This window comes from Harmonia axyridis, chromosome 4 (assembly GCF_914767665.1).
Source record: "Harmonia axyridis chromosome 4, icHarAxyr1.1, whole genome shotgun sequence".
NCBI lineage: Eukaryota > Metazoa > Arthropoda > Insecta > Coleoptera > Coccinellidae > Harmonia > Harmonia axyridis.
This window is the reverse complement of record NC_059504.1, coordinates 42,081,130-42,107,438: the sequence shown is the minus strand read 5'-3', so window position 1 is coordinate 42,107,438 and position 26,309 is coordinate 42,081,130. Positions and strand designations below refer to the sequence as shown.

The window sequence follows — 26,309 nt, the reverse complement described above, 5'->3', positions numbered from 1 at the left end:
AGAGTTCCAGGTGGCGCTTTTCAGAATTGTTCGAATTCCCGCTATCTGTCTGTCGACCTTTTAAAAATGAAATAATGATTTGAGAAAATGCAAACTTTCACACGAAATTACAGTTTAGTTCATATCAAATTCATTATGAAACTATTGGAATAGAATGACAGACGCCTATTGCTCTATTCAGAGTAAGTATAGAAGATTGTCACGAGCATAGATTATAATAGTATATTCTAAAACAAGTTGCAGAATGGGCTCCTATTCCAATACGAATGCGAAATTCGAAAACGAGCGACGAAGGAGCGAGTTTTGGAACGCATGAGTGGTGGAATTGCCTTCTGCAACGAGTATTAGACGATATTTTCTCTATTTCAGTCAAGTTTTGCGAAATATTGTCGAAATTCAATGAAAAATTCAGATTATATATCCTAGTGACTTTTGTATTGTATCTTGGCAGTTGGTGTGACTGTTACGAAAATTGACAGATTACGGAATTTGAATATGAATCGTATGTTTCGAATTTAGACATAATTTACAATTATACATTAAATTCGTGAATTATGTCTGACGAAATCGATTGAACACTACCTGAATTATGAGAATTTGCGAATATGTAGCAAATCATTTCTCTATATCCCCAAATTATATTATATTGACAATTATTGACGTTTGTTGAAATTTGATAGGATTGGAAGTCAGCATAGACAACCACAAAACGAAAAATATATCTGAAAACGATGCTGTAATGAGTTCATTACAGCACTGTTTTTTAGAACTGTAATGAACTCATTACGATACAGAAATAGAGAAAATATTATTATTCTATATTTACTCACGAGAGTCGAGAATCGCGAGAAATGTCGAATATGAACAACGTAGGTGCCATCTGAAACTCTAGTCATCTCTTAAAAGCAAGTAGCCATATATCTCTCGTTTTACAGCTCTAAGTCGACACACCAGGGTTTCTAGGCATCTTACTCAAATGTCAAAAGATGACAACTACCTAGATAGCGGGCTCTTCAAAATTATACCTCTCATTGGAAAACCCTGTAGAACAAAAGATCAAAAATAGTCGCAGTTCCCAAAGGCTGGGCCCTAGCCAATCCACTCCATCAATAATCTATCTCTAACATCATTTGAAAATCTGTCTGTGTGCGGCACTGAGTTTTCTCGTCATTGGCTCTCAACAGTACCTTTTTACGATCTGGTAACACGATTATCTCCCAAGAAATTATTATTTGAACATGAGCTACGAACAATTTATATCTATTAAAAAAAAAAAACTTAAATTGCTATGGGACATTTGATATTCCAATCCTAGAATGCGAAATATGGAGATCCTTGCATTTCTTGTTTGCGAATTTGTTGTGAGACACTCCATATATATCCGAAAGGGCAGAAATTTATGAATCTACTTACTACCTACCGAATCTGAATATCCATACCAATTTGAATTTTATATGGGGCCATACTAAATTTCAACAAGAAGTTAAGGCTGTTACAGGTGTGCGGACTGGTTCGAAATTTTGAAATAAGAAACCAGGCATCGAAATGCTTCCTCTACTAGATTAAGGATCAAATTGAAATGTGTTCAATGATAATTATTATAACAAAATGAAGAAATTACAAAGTATTTTCAATTGTACGTACCTACTTCTTTTTATTGAATCATTGTAGTATTAAAACAACAATATTTTTCAGCGACAAAATCTGTAATTTTTTGAATATTTGATTGAGAATTGGAAACGGAAAACCTAAAAATCAATTCAGCGTTTTTCACTTTGTTGAAATATTTCGTGAGATAAAGGAAATACCTAATATACGCGAATTTGGAATTCGCAGCTTATTGCATCCAATTTAATACAATTCATTGTTTTAATTCAAAAGGATTATTTTTAGGACACCTTATAATTATAAATATTCCTGGCGATGAAATGAATTCTTTCTTACGCTAACATTCAATCGTATGCATTGTATACAGGGGTTATCATAAAACTCGATGCAGATTGTTGACTATGTGGGACACCGAAATCTACCGAGATGTACCGATCGCTTGAATTGCAACTCCCTCTCTCCTAGCTCAGTTGAACACTCGAATACTGTTCTTCGTTTCATAAAGTTTACTTGCGTTTTGCGTTCTGTGATTCATTCAAAGATAGAAGAATCTGGTACATACCTACACGTGGCTGTTGAAAGCTCGTGCTTTTTGGGAATCTGTCGAAATGTCTACGTCTGAAAACCGTGAATGGGTAAAAGATTTCATAAGGTTGTACCATTCAGAACCATGCCTCTGGAAAACTAAATCGAAAGAATATCAAGATACTAAAATTAAAGACGAGGCTTACGAGAAGTTGATAAAAAAAATTTCCGAAGTAGAACCTGGAGCAAATAAGGAGAAAGTTCTTCGCAAGATTGACAATTTACGTTATAATTACACAGTGGAGCTGAAAAAGGTTTGGGCAACTAAGTCCGAAATGACAGGTATCGAAACTTATGAACCCGAGCTATGGTATTTTCCATTGATGAGGTTCTTGGACAAAGAAGAAAAAGCGGTAAGTTGAAAATACATCTAGGGTGAAATGGGATTAATATTTTGTAAATAAAATTGAACTGTTTTGTCTTTTCTGTTCCTCCTAATAACTCATGGTATTTGAATTGTTCACTGCAACATTTCAAACACACCAAATCCGCCAAACTGTTGTATATGTGTGTATATGATATTTTTTCAATCATTCGCAATACTAATATTGGATTCTCAGAGGATATTTTGCTATAGTATGGAATTTCTGATCCTTCATTCTTGTTTTAGGTTGTCGAATCAAAAATTTTGAGTGGAACTCAGGTTTTCTTTCGGTTTTTTTTAATTTTTTGTATCTCAGCAAAGAGGCGTTTTTTCGTCTAGACTATTCTATATCGATGAGAAATCCTTCTGCCTCCTCATTAGAAAATGTTTTTAGTTGTACCCGTTTTTGAACAAAAAAACACTTAAAATAATAATAATCGGAAGACATTATTCGCTTCAAGTTTCAAATTAAAGAGTTGAACAAGGCCATTTCTATAATATAATGGACGCATAGCATAATATCAGGATCATCTGTTTTTAGTTGATCTAGATGGTTTAAGATCTTTTGTATGACTTCTCTACATTACTCTATATCCTGAGATATACTCGTAGATAATTCGTACTCAGCCACTCTCTCTGATTCGTACTCAGCCACAGAATAGTTATTTATAATACAAGTGCAGAAGGCATTGATATTCTTCCACGAGTTCAAAATTCAAAAACGAGCCATGAAGTGGCGAGTTTTGGAATGAACGAGTGGTAGAATGAGCCTTCTGTACGAGTATTATACATTATTTTCTCTAATTCATTGCATTTTCATTGAAATTAATGAAATATTTCCATAAATATATTTTAGTGATTTTTGCATTGAAAAATGTTGGTTGGCAGAACTGATTTCTTTAAGGCAAATTGATAAATTGACAGATAAAGCCGTGGCGGAATTAGAGAAACACATGTAGGTTGGCAGAAGCTATGTTCAGGTATGAAGGGGAAGAATTTTTTCTGAATTCACTCCTTGATATCTTACAACTTTATAACGGATTATTCCTAATTTTTTTTAGAATTCCAGTGAGTGAGTTGAGTAAAAAGATTCTCTCAATAAAAGACTATTCATCAAAGGGGTGATCTGAAGCTTGTTTTTCGCCTTTAATTTTGTTTTTACAAAACCGGATACAAAATATGACGATAAAAATTTGCTCAATGTTCTCCAGGATTATTGTGGTTTAGCCTATTGCTTCAGGTCCAAACATAAGTAATTATTTCTCATGTAACCCCAGTTAAAGTAGACTTTAAAGAAATTGATAGGTTCGCACGAGCTCTCAAAAGAATAAATATAATTCGAAGAAGAAATGAATAAGCATGATTCTGCAAGATTAACACAATATAATGAGATATGTTTAGACTTACCCCCACTGGTTTGTGTAAGAGACGATAGACGTATGGACTTACGACTTGGAATGGTTATCTTTTATTCAGCATATTGTTACTTGATGTGCTTAAGCTTAATTGCATTGAAGACAAATTTGCTTATTGCAAGTTCTTGCTTTAAGTCACTTTAAGTATCTTTCGTATGAAATGAGTAAATTTTCGTTTCTGAAAATGATTACAAAGTCGTTGAAACCTCATTAAACGTATGTAAAAACATTAGAGTAATTAATTAAACTTTAGTGGGTACTGAATAAACAATTTAGAGAGTGAGTAGGGTATAGTAAACTCATCACCGATGACCGTTCATAGTGAATAATTCTTCTTCTTCTATTCATGGACATAAGGTTTGGGAAAGAAAAGCCAAAAGCATTGAGCAAGGACAAGAAGAATGTGAATTTCTAGTAAAACCCAATGAAAACAAGAATAGCGGAATATTTGAGTATAGGTGTATGGGGTGTTCGTTAATTTAAGGTACAAACGAAAATGACAGATCATTTTTTTTTTTTTTGAAATGATCTTCATTTTCGTTTACACTCTCTATATCGAAAAAAAAGCTTTTGCGGATATTCAAATTTAAAATTTTCATCATGTGATAAGCTAATTTTGAATACAAATCTACAGGGAAATATTTTTTAAGGAACAGTGTCAGCTTCTTTTTTCCAGAACTTTTTTTTGGTGAACTACTGGTAGTTTTATAGAAAAATGTAAAAAGAAACTTTGGTCCAGTACTACAAAGTACAAGTACAAAGCTTTAATAAAACACAAAGTTTATTTATTCTCAACTCGCATTTGTTTGATTTTCTGATTTGAGGATGGGATATCTTTTTTGAAATCAAGAGTGAATTTAATTCGATAGAGGTTGAGACAATCTTCTGTTTTTGTCAACGGAATTATAAATGAACAATCATCTTCAGGTTTTCCTATAGAAGTACTAATACCATTTTGTGAATGAATATTTATACGTCATCTTTTTGTTTTATGAAACTTGAATATCAAAAATTTGTTTGAAATTCATTTTCGTAGTTTTAGGACAAAATAAAAGATAGTTTCTGACTCGTTACTCTACTTTTAGATGAATTAATTTCATTTGTTGTATAGGTATATTGAAAGTGTTTTTCAATTTTTCAATAGTAAAATTAACTACAAAATTGCACATTAAGCATAAGTTTTCAAGACCTTTCAGAATTTGTTTATGAAAAATATATCATATAATTTTTCTGTGTACGGCTACAAGAACAAATATTGTTGGGATATCAATTCAACCTTCCTTAAAAATTTATGAATTTTCTTGTTTCGGTTCAACGCAAAGTACACTATAAATTTCGAACAAAGGGTTATTATTTTCAGGAAACTTTGTTCTCATTATTCACTGTTTTCTTTCATGCTATTGAATATTTCATAGAATAACGTTGCTTATTCCCAGATCAAATCTGTTTGCTAGTATAAATTTAGGGGAAACAATGAAAAAATGAATAGGTATGTAGGGATAGGGTAAAAAATATTTGTACTCTTTGAAAACAGAATTATTATTGCGATCATAGTTATTTCAAAGGTTTTGCCAATAAGAGGTTTCATTTTGATATTGAAAACCACGAGTATATTTTAAGAGAAAACGATAAGTGTTTATTTCATTGACGTTGGAAAACGATAGCAGCCAAACAGCTGCCACGGCTATGGTTGCAGCACCAAATCCTTTTCATGGAACTATTCATGACCAATTCGTACATTTGCAGCTATATGTCCTCGATAACTTTATGAATTCCATCTTCACTGTTTTGAACCGATTGTGGAGTATTGGCATATACGATATTGTGCCTTTTCTTTCACGTAGCTTCAAAGAACAATGTTTAAAGATTAATTCACAAGATCTCGGTGGCTAATTGTGATCACCTCTTCGAGATATAGCCAGGCGAGGAAACTTTTCTACTACGTTACTGGTGGTCGACCAGCTTGAGTACTTGTGTACTGAACTCAAGCCTCAAGACCTAATTCGTTATGCAATGTAATGTCATTGATGAAATGTTTAATTCATCAAATCGGCTAGGAATTGACAAATATTAATAATATTATAATAAATAATAAATAATTTTGTCAGCACTACTGCCTACAGCAGCAATATTCTCAGTTTTTTTTGGGCAATGCTCTTGTTTCAATTCTTCACATTACTACCTCGCCACAACAGCTCAAATTTTTCCCCCAGTTTTACTATTGCCGGTTGAAAAGATGCTTTACGTCGTACCAAGTGGCCTTTATTATACTAACTGGCAAAGAAACTGCAACACCCAGAAGGAGCTGTTTAAGTTTTAATTTTCGGTAAAACATACAAGGAGTACTTAAATTATTGAATTTGGAGAAAAAAATGGTGAAGGCTTTTTCATGTAAAAAATTTTTGTTACGTAAATATTGTAGTCGTTTTTTGAAAGTTTTTTAAATTTTACAACAAACAAGCTATTCGAGCAGATCCTAAGTCGATGTTTAGTTACATTAAAATGCCTAGAGCACGTGTACGCAGAATTTATCGCCAGCTGAGTGAATTTGAAAGAGATCGAATTATTGGTCTACGACAGGCGGGGTTGTCATTTCGCTAACCGTACAAACAGAAATCCAACTACTGTTATAAGATGTTATCAAGCATGGTTTGATAATGCCCAAAATCGAGGAAGAGTAGGCTCCGGATGTCGAAGGGGCACTAATGAAGTTCCAGAACGATGTCTAAGACTTATGGCCATTAGAGGCCAATTGGCGACAACTTGATCTTTGGCTAATGACTGGTTAGGAGAACAAGGCTATCCTGTAACTGTCCGAACGGTTTACTGTCGGATAAGGTCTTTTGGACTCCATCTTGTGTTACCTCTGTCGGTTGAGTATCGCTGGCAACGATTAGATTGGAATGTGGAATGGCATCAGGTCGTCTTTTCTGATGACTCTCAATTCTCCTTGGGTGCACATAATGGCCGAAGAAGGGATAGACGACGTCGGGCAGAAAGACATGCACCTCAGTTTGATGTTGAGTGTCATGTACACCGGACAGTAGGCGTTATGGCATGGGGGGCTTTGTCGGTTTTGTTGCTTCCCACCTTTCGGTTTTAGCTCTTTTGTCTTTCGCTCTTAGCTACCTACTATTTAGTTCATCAACCTTTCGCGCCAACTTCCAGTTTCTAAATTTGCGAGTCCAGTATTACTTCATTTGCCCACTCATTAGCCTTCTGTATGTCTGTGTCATTTTTTTTTCTTCCATCCTTCCTCAATTGAACCATTAGGTCTCCATATTTCTTTTCTATATTTTCTCTTGCTGTTTGTCTGAAATCAAATGTACAATGTTGTCTTATATGTGTAGCGTCCTCTTCCTCGTTTCTGTCACAACCACATTTTCCCGTTGTCTCCTTCAACTTGAACCTTTTCTTGTATGACTCCATGTTTCCATGACCCGTCATCAACTGCGATGCCTTGAAGTTGAGCTGTATTATCTCGTTGCCCACTTGTCTGCAGTGTTCGTACAGTTCTCTTCCTTTACTTCCATTATCCCAACTCCTTTGCCACCTCTCCATTAACCTCCCATAATTTTCCGCCTTCATCTGCTGTCTCGTTTTATACGTGTATTGTCTGTTCTCTACATCTATGGTTCTTCTTTCTGTCGCCTGTCTTGCTAGTTCATGTGCTATTGCTTCCCCATCCGTTCCATAGTGCTTTCCTTTCCTCCATATTATATATGTGTCTTTCCCTTCACCATTTCGTACCTCAATTTGTTTCTGTATGTGTGCCGTTATTGGTAGTCTTGTATTTCGGTTGTGTATGCTCTTTATTAATGCTTCTCTGTCTGTTATTATTACTATGTTGTCCATTGCCCTAACTCCCCTCTCCTCCAGTGCCATCTTAACTGCTAGTTCTTCCGCCGTGTGTATGTGCATCTCGTCGCTTGTTCTAATACTGACTCTCTTATCCCCATAACAATTACCTATTCCTGTCTTTCCCCCATTACAACTTGCATCTACGTATATGGTCTCCCTGTAACGTTGTTCTAAATTATCTTCATTTTTTGTTATTAGGTACGTGGCTGGATGAGCTCTGTCTTTCGTTTTAACTCGCGTCTTGTACATGTCTTCTCGATTTTCATTCCAGTGTATGTGCCTCTGCTCCGCCTCTATCCACCATGGTGGTATACCCGCTAGTACCTGCAGTGCCGCTGTTGATGTTGTCCTGTATGTTCTATTGATTAGAAGCAGTAATGGTCTTTGTGCTGCTTCAATTTGTCTTTTGTTTGCTTCGCGTCCAGCATTGATTCCCCATATTTCTGATGCATAAAGTGCCGCTGGCCTTATCACATTCTCTGCTATATATTTAAAATTTTGTTTGTCGTGTCCATATGTTCTAGTGATCAGTCCTATAATCTTGTTTGATATCTGTCCTATTTTTCTCCTCATTTCTTTAGTGTGTTTCAAAAACGTCATTCCTCTGTCTATGTTCAGCCCCAAATATTTGATTGTCTCTCCATGTGTTATGGTCTGTCCTTCTATTTTAATTGTTGGTGGTCTTATTTTGCGTCCCTTGCTTATGAACATTATTTCCGTCTTTTCCTTGTTATACTTCACTCCGCTATGTTTTTCCCATTCACTACATCCCCTCCATATTTCCTTCCATTTCTGCTCTATTTCTCTCGACGATTTCCCTCCTATTATAATGACCTGATCATCTGCGTATGCTTGTATAGTCCCAATGTCCTCTATGTATTCTCTATCGATGTCTCTTTCCTGTGATTCCCTCGTTCTCCATTCCTCGTTTATCCTATCCATTGATCGAAACCAGCCCTGCATGACCAACAGCCACAAAGTTGGTCCCAAGCTAGATCCCTGTGGACATCCCTTCTGCATGATCTTCGTCGCCTGTCCACTTGTTACTGTCCTGTCTACTAAAAAGTCCTCACATATCTTTCTTAGTTTTCCGGGTACACTCGCTTCCTCTAGTTCCTTTTTAACGTACGGAGCCCATGCACTGTTGAAAGCGTTCTTTAGGTCCAGTGTCACAATCAGTTGGTGTCTTTTTTTATTCTATTTGTCTTCAGTTCATATATCAATTTGTCTATTGCGTCCGTTGTTGATCTTCCCTCGCGAAACCCGTATTGCCTCTCGTCTAATTGATTGTTATGTTCCAGCCAGTGTTGTAGACGTCTATTTGTTATTATGTCTAATACCTTGCCTATCGTTGGGAGAAGACTTATAGGTCTTAAGGAATCGTCTTTCTTCGGTATCCAGGCAACCTGCGCTTTTTTCCAGACACTTGGGAATTTGCCAAATTCAAAGCGTTTGTTGTAAATAGTTTTCATTATTTCCTCTGTTTCATTGTAAATGTGTATGACTGCCTCATTCGGTATTCTGTCTTTTCCTGTGCTTTTCCCCATCTTCAATCCCTTTATCGTGTTCAATATCTCATTGTTGTCTATGTCCGGCTCGTTGTCTTCGCAGTATACATATTTGTTATTTCTGTATCCACTCATCTCCTCCGTGTCTTCTTTTTCGTTATCGTCTGGAAAGTATTTGTCAAGTAAGTATCTGTTGGTGTCTGTCTCGTCCTTTGTGTATGAGCCATCATCCTTTCTAACATTTGTGTTCCCTCTATTCTTCTTTTTATTTACAAATTTCCAAAGTTTGTCCCATGGATTTGTTTCATTTATGTCCGCTATTTCCCTCTGAAATCCCTCTATCTTCCTTCGCTTGATGTCTTTCTTGTATATGTTCCTCATTTCCCTGTACTCTTTCCACTTATCATCCCTTCTTCTTTCTTCCTGCTCCTGCTGTGCCTCACGTCTCAACTTTCTCAACTTCTGTCTGGTCCACTGCAACTCTTGCGTTTTCCTGCTGTTTCCTGCGTTTCCTTCTGTTTTATATGTTTTCCACAGACTTGCGTACACATCTTCTGAAGTTCCTCCGCTCGTTTTTCCAAGTCATCCTTGTTTTGTACCTTCCATTCCTGCTTTTCCATCTTCACCCTCAGCTCCTCTCTCATGTGTTCCCAGTCCGTTCTTTCATAGTCGTTCACCCTCCTTAGCTTCTTCGTTTTTTTTACTTCCGTTTCTATGTTGTATGTTATGTACTTATGTAAACTCAATGATTCCTCGTCTGATACAGTCCAGTCTTTTAGTGTAATCCCCTTTGTCAATGTCATGTCAATATAGCTTCTTCCTTGTGAGCTTGTGAATGTTGGTGGTTGTCTTCCGTCGTTGTGAATCTCATACATATTTTTCATCGTCCAGTCCAGTAGTTTTCCTCCTCGTTGGTCCACGTGTGTTCCCCCCCACACCGAGTTATGTGCGTTTATATCTCCGGCCAAGAGATGTTTTGAGTTTGTGTTTTTCAGTTTATTCGTAAACTCCTCCAGTCTTTTGTTTTCGTTTCCTCCTGGTTCGTCATAAATGGAAGTAATTAATAATGTGTCGTCTTTTACACCCTCGATTGCAATTGTTGTATAGTTGTTGTCTGTTAAATCCTGTCGTGTTATTATATTTTGTATGCTTGTTTTAGTCACAATCAATGTCTTGGCTCCCTTTTTCCGTCCGTGCGTTATATAGTTCTCCTCCTGGATTTGTCTGTGGTATGGTTCTTGTATTAATGCAATATCAATGTCTTCATCTTTCATCTTTTTCATCAATAGTGTTGTCGCTTCTTTTCCCCTGTCCAAGTTTATTTGTATTATTTTTAGAGTCATTGCCCATAATTTATGTTTTGTCTCATTTGCCTTTCCATCCTTTCGTATACAGGGCATTTCCTGTCTCGTGCCGTGTGATGTCTCAGTTCTCTTACAATGCCGTCTATTTTACAATTCGGGCAATCCAGTGTGTTTGTTTGACAGGATCTTCCCTCGTGCTGTCCTCCACATTTATGACATGTGCTCTTTTCATTGCAATATTTTGCAACATGTCCATATTTGTGACAGTTGTAACATAATGCTACACTTATCAATTCCTCTACCCTTATTCTTTGTAGGTCCATATATATATTTCCTTTGTTGAGTAGCATTTTGGCGATTTGTATGTCTGTTTGTAAGCTTATATTTTCTTTGTAAATATTTCTGCATGTTCTTCTTGCAACTATTTTTGTCTGGTGTTTTAGTGCTTCCTCAAAGTTCATTTTTATATATTCATTTTCGTTCAGTATTTGTTCTATGAGTTCATTATCCGTATATCCTTTGGTAATCCCTGTCAACATTATTGTCGGTTTATATTTTTTATCCTCTTTGATGTCTATATTTTGTGTTTTCATAAGAATGCTTTTTACTTTTTCTTGTTGTGTTTTGTCTGCATGTTGTAGAATTACTTTTCCGTCCCTAATCGGTATTACATTTTTAAGTGTGTTTTCTTTAAAGAGATCTTTCGTTACTTCTTTTATTTGTGTCATCAATTCTTTGTGGTCCTTTACGTTTTCTATTCCTACGATGGTTTTGTACGTAGTTCTTTGTTCTGGTGTTTTCCATGCTTGTTGTTCTGTCTTGTTTTCCTTTTGTTTTTGTAAAATTTGTGCATATGTCCTCCTCGGTTTTTTTCTATTCGTGTAACTCACCCATTCTTCTGTTTCTTTTTCTGTGTCTGTACTTGTTATTGGTTCGGTATCCGTTTTTGTTTGTGATGTTGAATATATTGTCTGGTTTTTGTCTTTTCTTCCATTTTCTGTTGTTTTCGAAGTTGTCCTTAATTTACCTCCTGCTTTGTCTTCCTTTTTGTTTCTAGCTTCCTGTTTCGTGTTTTTTTCTGTATTTCCATCAAGTATTTTCATTATTTTATCATTCATAGATTTAATTTGCTCATTCTGTTTTCTTATTATTTCCTTTAATTCTTTAATTTCTATATCTTGTCCGTCTTCTTTTCCTTTGTTGTATGCTAGTTGTACGATTATGTTGGTTATTATTTCTAATTGTTGCCGTACTGTGGCTTGCTCCTCCCTATTGAACTGAATTTTCCCAGATTGAAGCCTTGTGGTCGCTTTAATTATGGCCTCCTTCGCGTTCAGTAGGCTTGTAATCCATTCTTTATGCTCTCTCTTATTTGTGGTTTTCTGTAATTGTCCCGCATAGTGACTACCGCCTGCTTCGCTTTCTCTTGTTCGTGCTAGGTCGTGCTTGTCTGTTTCCGTGTTCATTTTTCTATCCTTTGTTTCCTTTTCTTCTCTAATCTCCTTGTGGGGTTCCTCCTTCTTTTTCTTTGTCTCACGTATTATTTCTCGTTGATCATTCCATTCGAGCTCTGTAAATGACTTATTCAGCTCCTCCTCCGTTTCCACTCCCAGTCTGCTGACGCACGAAGACTTCCTTTTCTTGCTTTCTGGTGACCTTGCAATTGAGAGTCTCCTTGGTATATGACCAAGTTCCTGAGCTTCTTTCTCTATTTCCTTCCACTTTTCCATTATATTCTTTTGCGCTAATCGTGCTTGTGTCGTATCAGTTAAATCCTTTTTATTTTTTATTTGTGATTCTTCTATATTTTCCATAACTATTGCCACGAGTTGGGTCGTACTGAATGTCACTGAGTGGCAGTGCGCCCTAACCAATCAGAAGGCTACATGTCCCACGGGGTGCGCCTGGTGCCCCGTGGTGAGAAAACTAGAGACCGAAAAAAAAAAAAATTGCCCGTCGGCCATGCATCCCCTCGGCGCTTATCTCACCCTGGGATTCAGGGTTTTTATAGAGGTTATCCCCTCTTTGAGCCAGGCAATAAAGCCAAGCTCCCCATCCACCCTAAGACATGACTAGGTCAGGACGGTATGTACAAGGCGGCAAGCCGCCAGGTCCTCGGGTACCTCGGGTTTGGCGATCCCCGTACTGAACATCCAGAGATGAACAGCCCCTGAGGCTATGGCATGGGGGGCTATTGCACATGCAACTAGGTCACCTTTAGTCTTCGAGGTAACATGACAGCGCTGCGTTAACTTCAAGAATTAGTGGAGCCATATGTTCTCCCTTACCTTAACCGGCTCGAGAATCCAAAATTTCAGCATGATAATGCCCGACCTTATGTTGCCAGAGTTAGTTTAAACTTTTTCGAAGCGACCCATGTGAATATTTTGCCATGGCCGCCTAGGTTCCCCCGATCTTTCGTCCATAGAGCATGTTTGGGACATCATGGGTAGAAGGCTTGGAAATTTACCCCAGCCCACGCGGATTTTGACGGCTCTGAGACATGAAGTACAGGTAGCTTGGGATAGTATCCCTCAAGAAGAAATGGACCATCTTATTACATCAATGCCGAGATGAGTTGGGGAGGGTATAGATAATCGCGGTAGACAAACACATTATTAATAAATTTATTAAAGAAAAATGTGAATCCTTCGTTTTTTTTCCTCAAAATTTCAATCATTTACACCTTGCTGTACTATCTATGTTTTATCAAAAAAAAAAAAAATTAAATTAAAATAGCTCCGTCTGATTGTTGCAGTTTCTTTGTCAGTATAGTTTTGAGAAATGTGACTGCAATATTTTCACAATTTTGTAGAGAATTTTAACAATTTCATTGCGTTGTTGCAGCATGTATCTTTGCATTTTTAGTAATGGCGTAGTTTTTACTTCCGAAATGTCAAAAGAATGACTGCTTCGAAAGGCACAACTGTCCAGATGGCGGAATATTCAAAATGAAACCTTTTATTGGAAGACATTCATTTCTCATGACTAAATATACATAAATTTATATTACAGAAAGACCCAATAAGATGTGAAGACATAACTTCAGATGAAGACGACATGGCTTCACCTTCAAATGCCTCATCACATGATAGGAGCAATATTGGAGATGAAGACGTTTTAGAACTTGGGCATGAAGAGGATTTTCATGATTTATTCGGCAAAATGGTAGCGATGAAGATGAAAAAAATGAGCGAAGATCAGAGATTGTTGGCTAAAAAAATGGTCGATGATATTTTACACGATGCTGCTTGCGGTAAGCTGACAGCTCAGCATTGTTTGTTAGATGGCGATGGGGAAATAATAAGAGATTCTCGATCACTACAGGAATCTATGATCGCCTCATCATCATTTCATTCTCTGTATCAGCAGCAGCCGACACCATCAAGATGTACTGATGATGTAGAAATGAAAGAAGAGGACTAGACTGATTTCATGCGATGAAAGCGAAACAAAGCATATGGGGAATTTTTCTCGATGTGAAATACATATACTTATTTTATCTTGACTGTAATGTTCATTTTTGTTATCTATTAAAGATATAGAAAATTATTAGTGTTTTCACATTATGTTCCCATATACTTGTCTGATGATTTCGAAACTATGGATCAGATGGAAATTAAATTCTGAATTCAGATGACGAATTAAGTAGATGAAGAAAAACAATTTCTTACTTCATAAAAAATACTCGTTATTTCACTGACAAGAGATTGGATCGAGCTCAGAATTCTAAGTGTTTGTGTAAGAGAGAATTATGGAATTCGTGCGATCGCGAAGTATCATGAGCTTGCGCGTAAACAATGTCAACAGTCAACACTGATGGCTCGGTCCATAACGCAATATGAAGGGTGTTTTTTTAGAGCTGAAGAACTTTAAATTGCAATTGAACAACGCTGGATTATTCGATTCACATGAATTTTATTCATCCGCAAGATAATCTTGTGGCATTACATTTTAAATATGATTTCTGGCATATGACCACCACGGCTGGCTCGGATGTAGTCCAATCTGGACGTCCAATTTTCGATGACTTTTTCCAACACGGAACAACACGGCAAATGTTGTCTTCCATGCTTATCCGCATAGACCAATGACTTTACATAGTCCCACAGAAAGTAGTCTAGCGGTGTTAAATCACAAGATCTTGGAGGCCAATTCAAAGGTCCAAAACGTGAAATTAGGCGGTCACCAAACGTGTCTTTCAATAAATCGATTGTGACACGAGCTGTGTGACATGTTGCGCCGTCTTGTTGGAACCACAGCTCCTGGACATCATGATTGTTCAATTCGGGAATGAAAAAGTTAGTAGTCATGGCTCTATACCGATCTCCATTGACTGTAACGTTCAGGCCATCATCGTTTTTTAAGAAGTACGAACCAATGATTCCACCAGCTCATAAAGCGCACCAAACAGTCAGTTTTTCTGGATGTAACAGTGTTTCGTCATACACTTGAGGATTAGCTTCACTCCAAATGCGGCAGTTTTGTTTGTTGACTTAGCCATTTAACCAGAAGTGCGCTTCAACGCTAAACAACATAAAATGGACGTAGTGCGCGATACGTATTCCGCACAGAACCATTATTTTCGAAATAAAATTGCACTATTTGCAAGCTTTGTTCAGGCGTGAGTCTATTCATGATGAATTGCCAAACCAAACTGAGAATGAATCACTTAACAGCTGTTAAATCGGTCGCCATCTTGAACAGTAATGCCAACATAAAGTTATATACCTCGACAAAAAACAGCCGTTAGATTCAATATAGTAGGTTTGATGATTGATTCGCATCTAGTCCGCTAAAATTGTGCTTCACTTTGTTTATTATTCTTTGACTTTCCGCTTCATTTTCTTGAATTTTTACGCTTTTGAAAAACCCGCATTATTCATCGCTTTTGTCTTTTCTCTTACGCTTTTTGTTAGTGTTTTTTTTTTACACCGCTTCTGAAACCAGTTGGAGCTGATAACCCGCACCAAAGGCCCTGTGAAGAGCAGAGATTTTGTACTAGAGACGATTTGTTCTTCAATCTGATGACCCATTTGTCGAGTCATTGTTGACCGCAATTTTTACATTATTATTTTGCAACATTATTAAATATTTCGCTGTCGCTTCAATTTCATACGCTCGAAGATACAGTCCATTTTTCTCTTAAATTTCACTGAGCTATCGAACTTAACGCTGAGTGTGTATGGAAAATAATAATTTTAAGCTGATCGCATCATCAGAACCAATGAAAATTCAACAAGAATATCGAAAAAATAATAACGTAATATTTAAAAAACAAAAATCAGACTGAATTGAAATTTTCCGTGTTCTTAGCTAAAAGTGTAAAGAAAGCTCGATATAAAATTTCATGTCCAACAGACATTGAACTTACTGAAGGAATAAATTGAAAAGCGCTTATTTAAACTAAATAAAGTGAACCCAGGGGCGGCTTCAGACAATTCGGCGCCTATTCTTTCAGAAGTTATTTCAAATAGCCCGCTCAATTTCTGGACAACTCTAACCTTTTAACATTTGACAAGTGAAAACTACGTTATCGAGGATATACAGCCCCAAATGTGCAATGCTCAAACCACATCTTTTGCGACCATTTGACTTCTATCCATTGTTATCAACATAACTTCATCTTTACAATTACATAAACATTCATTGATTCATTTAATATTAATCAAAATGAAACCTTTTATTGGAACACTCTTTTAAATGTGGCAATGTTATTTTATCTTCATGATTTGATATTTTTCAATCACGGATTTCAATGAACCATGCCTATTCGATTCTTACCTACTTATATCTTCAATCCAACAAAGATTGAAGGACTCAAGTAAAAGATTCAAATCAATCCGATGCTACTTAATATTTTGTTTATCGGTTCAAGTCTTTTTGTGCACAGTCATATCGCAAACACAATTTTCTATTTACACAATTAAGAAAACCGGTAGATATAATGTTTTATTCATATCGTCATTTATTACAAATATTTTCAATATACAACCTATTTACTAATTGACTAGAAGTTCTAAATCGAACATTTCTTCGAATAAATAATTATTTCAGATTGCTTCATAATTACAACGTCGTTCATTGCTAAAACTAATTCTAATTATAATTTCTCAGTACAATACGTACATAATTTTTTGGTGAGTACATTCCTTATAAAATAATAAAAATATAATATAATGTTACTTTCAATTATCACAATAGGGAATCAGACATAGAATAAAATGAACCATTTATTTTTGGATATAATAATAAAAACTGACTCCTGACTCATAAGAAAATTGAACCAAGATTGTAGAAAAAAATACCATAGATCCATCCACTTTGCAATACTTCAATAAAGCAGAGGAAAGTCTGCAATAACTAATCGTATTTATTCTACAATATAGTCAAGTGGGTCCTCAATATTTTTTTCCAGAATATCTATATCAAGTTCTTAATATGTCAGCCTATATTTGTAGAAGTTGTAGATATCAAGTTGAATCGAAGCAAACTACATCAAATACCCTATTCACTTTGGCTGGAATAATTTAAACGACTAGTGACTAGAAAAATCAATTTTAACAATATCAAGTCCATATTAAAATCCTGAAAAATTCTAGGTATAATAATTCTACTTCCACCTTGAATAATAGTGAACACTATTGGATTTAACAATTCTATATTCGTTGCAAAATCTCGATTATATTTGGAAGTTGGGGTAATGTATTTTTTGTGATGTTTATTCATTTGTATTATTTTGTTTATTAAAACATTTTTCTATGTACCTCTATTTCACCTTTTGAATATTTACCAATGCATTCATCAAGAAAACCATTCTTTATGAAATATTTCAGTTTTCTGATTCTCTTTCGAAATATTTGGAAATACACTGTGATCAAGAATATAGTTATGATCACCCGTGACAAATCATGAATTCAGAAGATACCAAATCAGTTATGTTCACAGATTCAAAATTTCAGATTTCATGGCAACAAACAGAATATGAAAAAAATACTTATGAACTAAATATCCTTGATTTTGAAACATTCTCTGCGACTTTTGTTGTACAATTCGAAACACACCAATCTATGGTCAAAATGGAGAAATAGCAGGAAGGCCTAGTACTGAGAGTAGGAGTCTATAACATTGTAGATAAAATATGCAATTAGGATGGCGATGTTATAAGGACTCAAGAACGCATTATGGAAAATGCATGAAAGACAAAGAATGGGGAACACTATAGAAGGTACACCAACGAAAGAATGAACATTAAATCGAAACCAATATGGAGACACTCAACCTGTTACAAGACGTAGCATAAACCAACTATGATCAAAATGGTTTTAGCAGCAGTAGGTATTGTTATCACAGGCATAAAATAATAAATGTAATAACAGATTTGCAAATATTAACGATTGCAGAAGCTTAAAGAATGTTAGAAAAATTTCTCATAACTTAAAAGTTAGATAGCTTTTAAGTTATTGATCAAAAAGCCTCGAATTTATTAGAACCTGCCAAAATGTCTGTTGTTTAGGGTGGAAGTAAAAAAATTGATACCACAATAGAAAACCAGAATAAAATTAATAACCCTCGATTCCATATGAACAGACTGTAATAGAATATCACACTCCAATCTTTAGCACTTGCTTTAATAATGTTTGGAGGGCAAATTTTTGACTACATAATATAGCTTCAGAGCCTTCGAGAATACTACATGGCAGATCCAGAAGGCCTCGTATTATCACTTGGAGGTCCACTCTCTCCCTGCATGGTCTGCTGTTGAAGGAACTTAGCCGCCGCCGGGAAACCTTGGAGGTCAAATCCAGGTGGCACTACAATCGGCGCACCTCCTGCAGTACCTTGGAGGTAAGCTATGAGGCGCTTCATTTCCTCAAGAGCATTTGCTTGCATCAGGATGTAGTTCTTGGCTAAAAGAAGGGTGGCTATTTTGCTGAGCTTTCTGACAGAGGGTGAATGAGCATACGGTATGACAGCTCTGAGGTCGTCTAAGGCGTCGTTCAGATCGTGCATTCTGCGCCTCTCTCTGGCATTGATGTTTAGTCTTACTGTCTTTCCTTGGCGGTTTTTTCCCTTTGTTCCGGCTGCGTTTTGTGAACTGCTTGGCAAGGGTCGTGATTGAGGTGATCTACAACTGAAAAAATTAAAGGGGAGAAATGAATTATATGATATAAAATTCAAGTTTGTAGTTGGTTAGTAATTGTGACTATGTATCATCAACAGCATAACAAAGCAATTAAGGAATTGAAGGCGTGCAGAAGTTTCGCTGGTAAGACTTGGAGATGTCAACCAAAAATATTGCGATGGATGTACGTGATGACTGTGCGGCCCATAATAACCTATGAGGCAATAGTCTCTGGCATGCCAGAGCAAGTCAAATCAGCACGAGGAGAGCCCTTGACACAATACACATGCTCGCCTTTATTTCTATTAATGAAGCTATGCAACCGTGTTAACTAGGGCATTGGAGATCATTACAGATCTCACACATCTTGTGATAGAAGATAGAGTAGCCTATGAGGCTATTCTGAGACTATCCAGAGAAGGTACCGGTAGTGAGAGAATCAGAATCAGAGAGTCTGGTCCTCCCGGACTTCTTCTTCTTCTTCTAGTTCCATCTCCTATCGAAGGTTGGAAACCATTAGAGCACCTCCCGGACTAATGTCATACAATTATCCACAATTCCAGTTCTCAAGGAAAAAATACAATTAAATGGTAGACAGATAGTTCTAAAACCACGACGGGTACTGACGCTGCAGTATTCGGGACTAGCACCAAATGCACATTATCGTTAGGCCGCTATTTCCAAGTGTTTTTCGGGCAGAGATACTTGCAATAGAAATATGTGTGGAAATTAGTCTAGCAAGAAACTATCAGAAATTTGATATAGCGATTCATTCTGATTGTCAGGTTGCAATCAGAGCTCTGAGCTCACCTATAATCGATTCTAAGATGGTATAGGAGTGCCGAAAAAAACTCAACGAAATAGGCAAGAATAATAAGGTCTTTTTAGACTGGGACTCGAACACTCGGGAATCGAAGGGAAAGCAAAGTCCAATCTACTTGTCAGAAAAGATGCACAAACTCCTATCATTGACTCAGAACCTATCTGTGGTGTAGGCAAATATACCCACAAAAAAGAGATTCAGGAGAAGGAAAAACCTGAAAGAGAAATACTCTGGCAGAATCTTCCTGGGTTGGATCATTCCAAAATATTTCTTCGAAATTTTGACAATACGAGATCTAAGAAGTATCTGGATCTTCGCAAAAATATACTACACCTCCTCACTGGATTCCTCACAGGGCATTTATTTATATTTATTATTTAGAATGAGTCTAGCAGAAAATGACGAGTGCAGATTCTATGGGGAGGAGGAAAGAACTCCAGATTACATGGTGACGGAATGCCTCGGCCGTCACTAGCCAATGCCAAAAATGCTTTGGACTAGAAACTTGTAGGAATGAGGAAATAGCCTCCCATATAACAAGGACAATAAGGTTTCAGAAAGAATAAATCGACTGTAGAAGCAATTTTCACATGCTTTACAAGTCAATCGAGTTCAAGAAACACTTGTTCTTATATATGGTCGGTCTGAAAAAAGCAGAAAGACTAACTCTTATCGAAGAAATACTTCGAAGGAGGCCATACATTACATGTATTAGATACATCCATTGTCACAAAATAAAAAAAACAGTAAAATAAAGGCAATAACACAAAAAGGATTTACTGCATAAATTCCAAGAAGAATTTGAGACAAGCATAAAGTATGAACCATACCTTATTCAACCAAATTAGAGATAAGGTCATATAAAGCGTCAAAGTGATGAAATATACAGAATGGAGCGGAGAGAATTCAAACTATTGTGTTATGCAGACGACTGTTGGCGAAAATTAACGACGATTTGCAAAGGATGTTATGAAATTTCAAATGAAAGCAAAGAAATATAATATGCAGATATTTATATAAAAAAAAATAGAAAACATATTCATTGGCAGCAAAGGGCCAATCGATACATCAAAGCTCAAAGTATATTTATTTGGGCGTAAAAAATAACTAACCAGAAACTCGATTAGAGAAACTATAACATAAAACAACATCAAGAATTGATGGACTTAGTCTAGAGAAACAACTATATGAACACTGACAGTTAAGTCGGAATATGAAAGACATAAGATAGGGCTGTAATAACATAAGCTGTAGAAACGAATGCAGAAACGGCGAAAATAAAAAGGTTGAACAGAAAAACAGAAATAAACATCCTGAGATCGAAACTAAGGCAACAGATAAGAAGTGGGATCAAAACGGAAGAGCACCAGATTGGCAGAGTGAGAGACCAAATGGATTGGCAAAATGGGCTGAAGATCAAAAACCCAACTAAAAGAACCTCCTGATAGCCCACATAAAATATGGTACAAAAGTCTTCAGAGGATGAAAGAGGAAGCAGAGTAAAAAAAAAAGAAGAAGAAGGCTTCACTAACCAAAATGCCACTTTGTGATTCTGTGAGAGTTGTTAGAAAATTTTGTTGTCATTACAATGTCCAGATCCCAAATCGAGGTTTTCAATTGATACAATTAAAATTAGGTATATAAATTCGAGACAACTGTTTCAATATTAATGCAGATAAGATCCCGTTAATTTAGGAAGTCTCGAGATCTCCAAAATATACAGCAATTACGAGTTCAAAAGCTAGTCGAGGTTATCGAACTTCAATAACGTTTTTTCTCGGATGAGACACATTTCCATTGAAATGCTCACGATAATATATAATTGTGCATGGCTTAGTTACACCAACTAGCAATTAAACCACTAAAAAATATTTCACTCACCACTATGGCAAAATATCAGTGAAACACCCAACTGAAAATATTATCTCAATCCTGATTCCTAATCAACCATAATCTGGGAACCAAGAATAACATCCATTTAGTGATATTCAATGAATTGCTCGAGGGAATGTGAGAGTTTACATAGAGTAAGAAACTTAATGGCACCAATGCAGATACAAACTTTATGTTATTGAACATAGGTACTGCTCAGAGATCTTCCCCATCATAATATAACATTACCATTATTGATTTCTGGTGGCAAATATAATTGTATTGGTCGAGTCTGGTATCAATCAAATTTGGTAGACATATCGGATCCAAGCATATGCGAAGGAATGATAGCAGAATAAGAATTCCGTTTACAAAACAAATGCTAGTTAACAAAAAAAAGAACATATCTACCAATCTGAGCTATTAGTTATGCTATCAAGATATTAAGATAACTTTTTTATTATAGAAACATTTTTTTATAAGTACATTTCCTATTTCTTTTTTGAATATTCTGTACTTAAAAAGCAATCAATATACCAGGAAGAATGTTGAAGAATATAATTCCTTGATACCAAGGAAAATGGAATTTCAAAGATCTAATATGAAGAGAAATTTAATATAATTATGTATTTCATCATAATGTTATATGCTACAAATAAAGAGAAAATCATTATTCACTTTTTTACGAAAAAAGGTTTCTCAAAAACGAGGTTGAAAATAAGCCGAATAATCTTTTCAAGAGCGATTGAAGGAGCTATGTTCCATAAGGAGTAAAGCCACAAAGAACAAAACTTTAACCACGATAAGAACAAACGGCCATACCCAAAGAAATCTCTACAGATTTTGCAGCATAGGACGACCAGAATGTTTCAACATATAAGAACTACTTATCGAAAAGTAATGTTATATCAGAGAAACGAATTATTGGTCTATTCTTTCATAGGGATCAAAGAACTATCTAGGTACTGCCAATTCATCGAGGTATGTCGCAATGCAATAAAATTTATTCACACCAGCATTTACAAGTATTTTTTTATTTCAGTCATAGGTGCTGATTTCATCAACAAGACAGGGTAACATGTGATACATCTAAAAACAAAATTTGTTTTACAGGTACAATAGATAGCCTTCATACTTCAGCCAAAGTTTGTCTTACATCATTAACTTTTATCATTAATAACTCACCCCATATTTTGGCTTGGTCCACTTTCAGGATTGTTTTCATCAGAGGGTCCACTGTTTCCCTGTAGGTTCGATGGATAACCTTGAAAATAGAAGCCACCCAAACCAACTGCACCCAATGGCGTCCTCCTTCCCGGTATTTGGCTATCTTCTCCATTTGGATGGAAATTTGGATAAGTTGATGGATCCATTGTGTTACCTGAGGAACTTGGACCTCCTACTCCAGCCTAAGAAGTTATCAGAATAAAAAAATGTATTTGTCAATAAAGATTCAGATTGGTTAATGGGTAGACAGTTCAGTATTCGTTGAGATATATTATTAGATAATAAACAAATTGATTTGGATTGAGGTAATAAAGATTGTATTTCTCGATTTCCAGAACAGCTACACTTGATGTGGCTCAAAACTTCAAATGTATACAGGGTGATTCAAAAATATGTACCGATTTCACTGGGGGTGATGGAACATTGAAAATTAAGTATAGTTTAATGAATGAACTCATGGCCGAAATTTAAATCTGGTGGCATTCACCGTTTAGAAGTTATAAGCGGAGAAATTTTTAAAATGTTATCAACTATGGAAGGATATATCTTCCTTATTATGCATTCTGGGCCATAATTCATCAAACTATAATTATTTTTCAATGTACTATCACCTCCAGAAAATTCGGTGCACATTTTTGACCCACCCTGTATAATAAACCAAAACGCTTTGTTAATGAACAATTGTTCATTATGTTGACCTATCTACTTACCTACGATCTAGCTTCTTAAATATGACCAAAACATCTATTTATCGAATTTTAATAACGAACCTCTCTTACACCTGAGGATAATTCATATTGTTTATGAGTTTGAGTTTAAATAACATGAGGCTCTTACAGAAAGCTAGGGATATTTCCGAAACCAAAATCGTTTTTTCCTTCCTTTTGAACAGCCAGGTTAACATACAAAAATGCAGATCTATGGAGTCATTGATAACACAAACGCAATAAAAAAAAGGGCTCCACGTATCGAAAGAATTAATAGAGATCCCATAGCAGCGTTAAAGTTCATTATACCAACCCAGAGTTGATTGAAGAAATGAAAGAAGGTAATACTTGATAAGTCCCTTGCTTTAATGATACAACTTGTTAATCAAGTAATTGGTTGTAATATTAAAGGACACAGATACAGCACTATTAATTGTTTACCCAACAGCTAAAATCGTCCTAGGTACTCTGACTGGAGTGGTTATGGTACACGATATCAAAAGGTACTTTCCATCAAGAGCGTACCACCCCTCATTCCAGTACAGAGCGGCAAATACCTTTCCCCTGATATACTCACAGCTGTTGAAAGTCAAACTTGTCATATTACCTGTTTGTTTATGTTCATGCTTATTTTGACATTTTGGTTATGGCAAGTTCCAATCATATAGTGGGCGTGAAGCTCTACTGCGTCTAGTCCTGTAGTGACATGATTTCTGATCGAAAACAGAACACCAATAAAATAACGAGGCTATTTAGTGAATAAAATGTGCAAGAAGCAAATTTGCCAGTTGAAATACTAGAAGTCATGCTTTTAAGTGCTTTTACTGACCTAAAGGCTTGGCTTCTCCGGTCTGTCAACTTGACAATAGCAATTTTAAAGGATGATTTTAATTAAATCGATGAGCTGAGATTACTTAATCAAAATGTTTTCCAAAATAAACAGGTTTAAAGAGATTTTCATTTGGACGCTTTTTTAACCCAAAACCGACTCCTAACAAGATTCTAGATAACTATCAATTAATGTTCTTGGGTTCTGCAAGTTTTATGATTAATCCAGCAGAACCCGGTTAAGCTAGCAGAGCCCAATCACTCAGAACAGATTTGAAGATTCAAACGTTAGCCATAAATTATGGTGCAATGGAGATTTTTCATTTATGTATATTCGATTTGCATTTGGTACTGCCAGTTCAGGGTGAATCTGGAAGAACCAATAACATCTTGTAAGATGCTCGGAAGAGCAAAGAATATCGCAATAGGATAATAAATTAGCCTGAATAGAACCTTAATTATTAATGTGTAAGTGAATCATTCTGAGGAGTTTCTTTATGCTTGGGTTCTGCTTGATTAATGGTGAAGCTAGCAGAACCCAATATTTTTTTTTAAACGTGAATTCAGAAATTTGGCTGTGGGTTCAAACATGAGCCTGAAATTAAGGTGTAATCAGATTGTCCAAAAAAATCAATTATCTTGTTAGTTCTAGCTTAAAATTTCCACAATTGAAGAGCAAAAAATATTTCAATAGGGTATTAAAGTAACCTAAAATTATGAGCAAAACGAAAATTGAAAAAGTTCTGCTAGTTTCACTGAGGTGAATGAAATTAGGCCTGTAGTATTGTACAAAAAGATTCTATGAATTGGGCACAACCTCAAACAAAGCAGAAGGAGACTTTTGAATGATTTGCATTTCGAAATAGATTTTTTACGCTTGTATTTTTACTTTCAGCTATTTTTGATTTCATCTCATTTCAAAATCGGTGTACATATAAATAATAAGTAGGCATGAATTGTCATTTATAAGAGGATTAAGGAATACTGCTGACTATAATTCCTTGTATCTACATTTTTTCTGTTTAATAATCTAAATATTTTGAAAAAACCTACCCCACTTTGCCATCCCCATCCTTGTGCATTCGTTTTCAACCAATGTGCAGGTTCCACCACTGTCCGAGATATTGGTAATGATGTCGTGTCATCCCCCTCAGATGATGACTCGTAATCAAGAGATTTCATGTCCGAAATGTTGTTGTATTTTGCAACACAATAAAACTTAGATATAATAATTCTCACTCATTATTTGTCTCTGGAACCACTGATTTAGATTGAAATACACGGGATCGTTGTACTGATGGGAATGACAAGTGAAGTTCAAAACAAAATCAAGGGAATATCTTTGAGGGGCGCAAAACTAATTTCAAAATCAGACACAATGCCATCTGAGCCACAGTTGAACGTGCGAGTGAAAAATTGACAGATGCGACCCCATGAATGGGTAACGTTTAGTGGGGTTAGAAACCAGAGGCGTCGACAAGGGTAGTTCAACCCCTATTTTCTCTCTTATAACACTAAAACAACATGTTCGTTGTTATAAAGTCACTTTTCCGAAAAAATGAATATTTATTATTTGAATTTCATAAAACAATACACTATAATAATATATATATATAATAATACAATAAGTGATGACGTCACACACCGCCATTTCAGTTCTCCTGTCAGTATTCGGAATCCAAACAAACAAATTGTCATTCAAATTAGTACGTTGTCGTTGAAGAAATTGGCTTATTTTGATAAATAAGATTATTTAAGGAACGATTTTACTATTAATTCATAGACAGAAGGAACGAAATTAATGCCAGTAAGTTCGAACTTGAAGTTCAACTAATGAAAACGGCTTTTTTACAAAATCTGGGGAATGATACAGGATTCAAACTTACTGGTATTAACCTCGTCCCTTCTGTCTATCAATTAATACTGAAATCTTTCCTCGAATACTCTTATTTATGAAAATAAGCCAATTCCTTCAACGACACCGTACTAATTTGAATGACAATTTGTTTGTTTGGATTCCGAACACTGACAGGAGAACCAAAAATGGCGGTGTGCGACGTCACACCAATAGAGCGTATAGAT

General features: G+C 35.9%; 2 protein-coding genes across 2 annotated transcripts; one reads left to right on the top strand and one right to left on the bottom strand.

Annotated features, from left to right (window-relative positions):
* The first annotated feature begins 2,088 nt into the window (after positions 1 to 2,088).
* LOC123677552 lies at positions 2,089 to 14,197 on the top strand. The gene is made up of 2 exons (XM_045614133.1): positions 2,089 to 2,546; positions 13,661 to 14,197. Exons 1-2 carry the CDS (start codon positions 2,217 to 2,219, stop codon positions 14,069 to 14,071), a joined length of 741 nt encoding a protein of 246 aa, XP_045470089.1. The 5' UTR covers positions 2,089 to 2,216; the 3' UTR covers positions 14,072 to 14,197.
* Positions 14,198 to 18,127: 3,930 nt separating this feature from the next.
* On the bottom strand, positions 18,128 to 25,627 carry LOC123677551 (class E basic helix-loop-helix protein 22). Its single transcript, XM_045614132.1, has 3 exons — positions 25,281 to 25,627; positions 22,651 to 22,874; positions 18,128 to 18,779 (listed from the first exon to the last, which is right to left on the bottom strand). The coding sequence occupies exons 1-3, from the start codon at positions 25,407 to 25,409 to the stop codon at positions 18,338 to 18,340; spliced, it is 795 nt and encodes a 264-aa protein (XP_045470088.1). The 5' UTR covers positions 25,410 to 25,627; the 3' UTR covers positions 18,128 to 18,337.
* Positions 25,628 to 26,309: the final 682 nt, after the last annotated feature.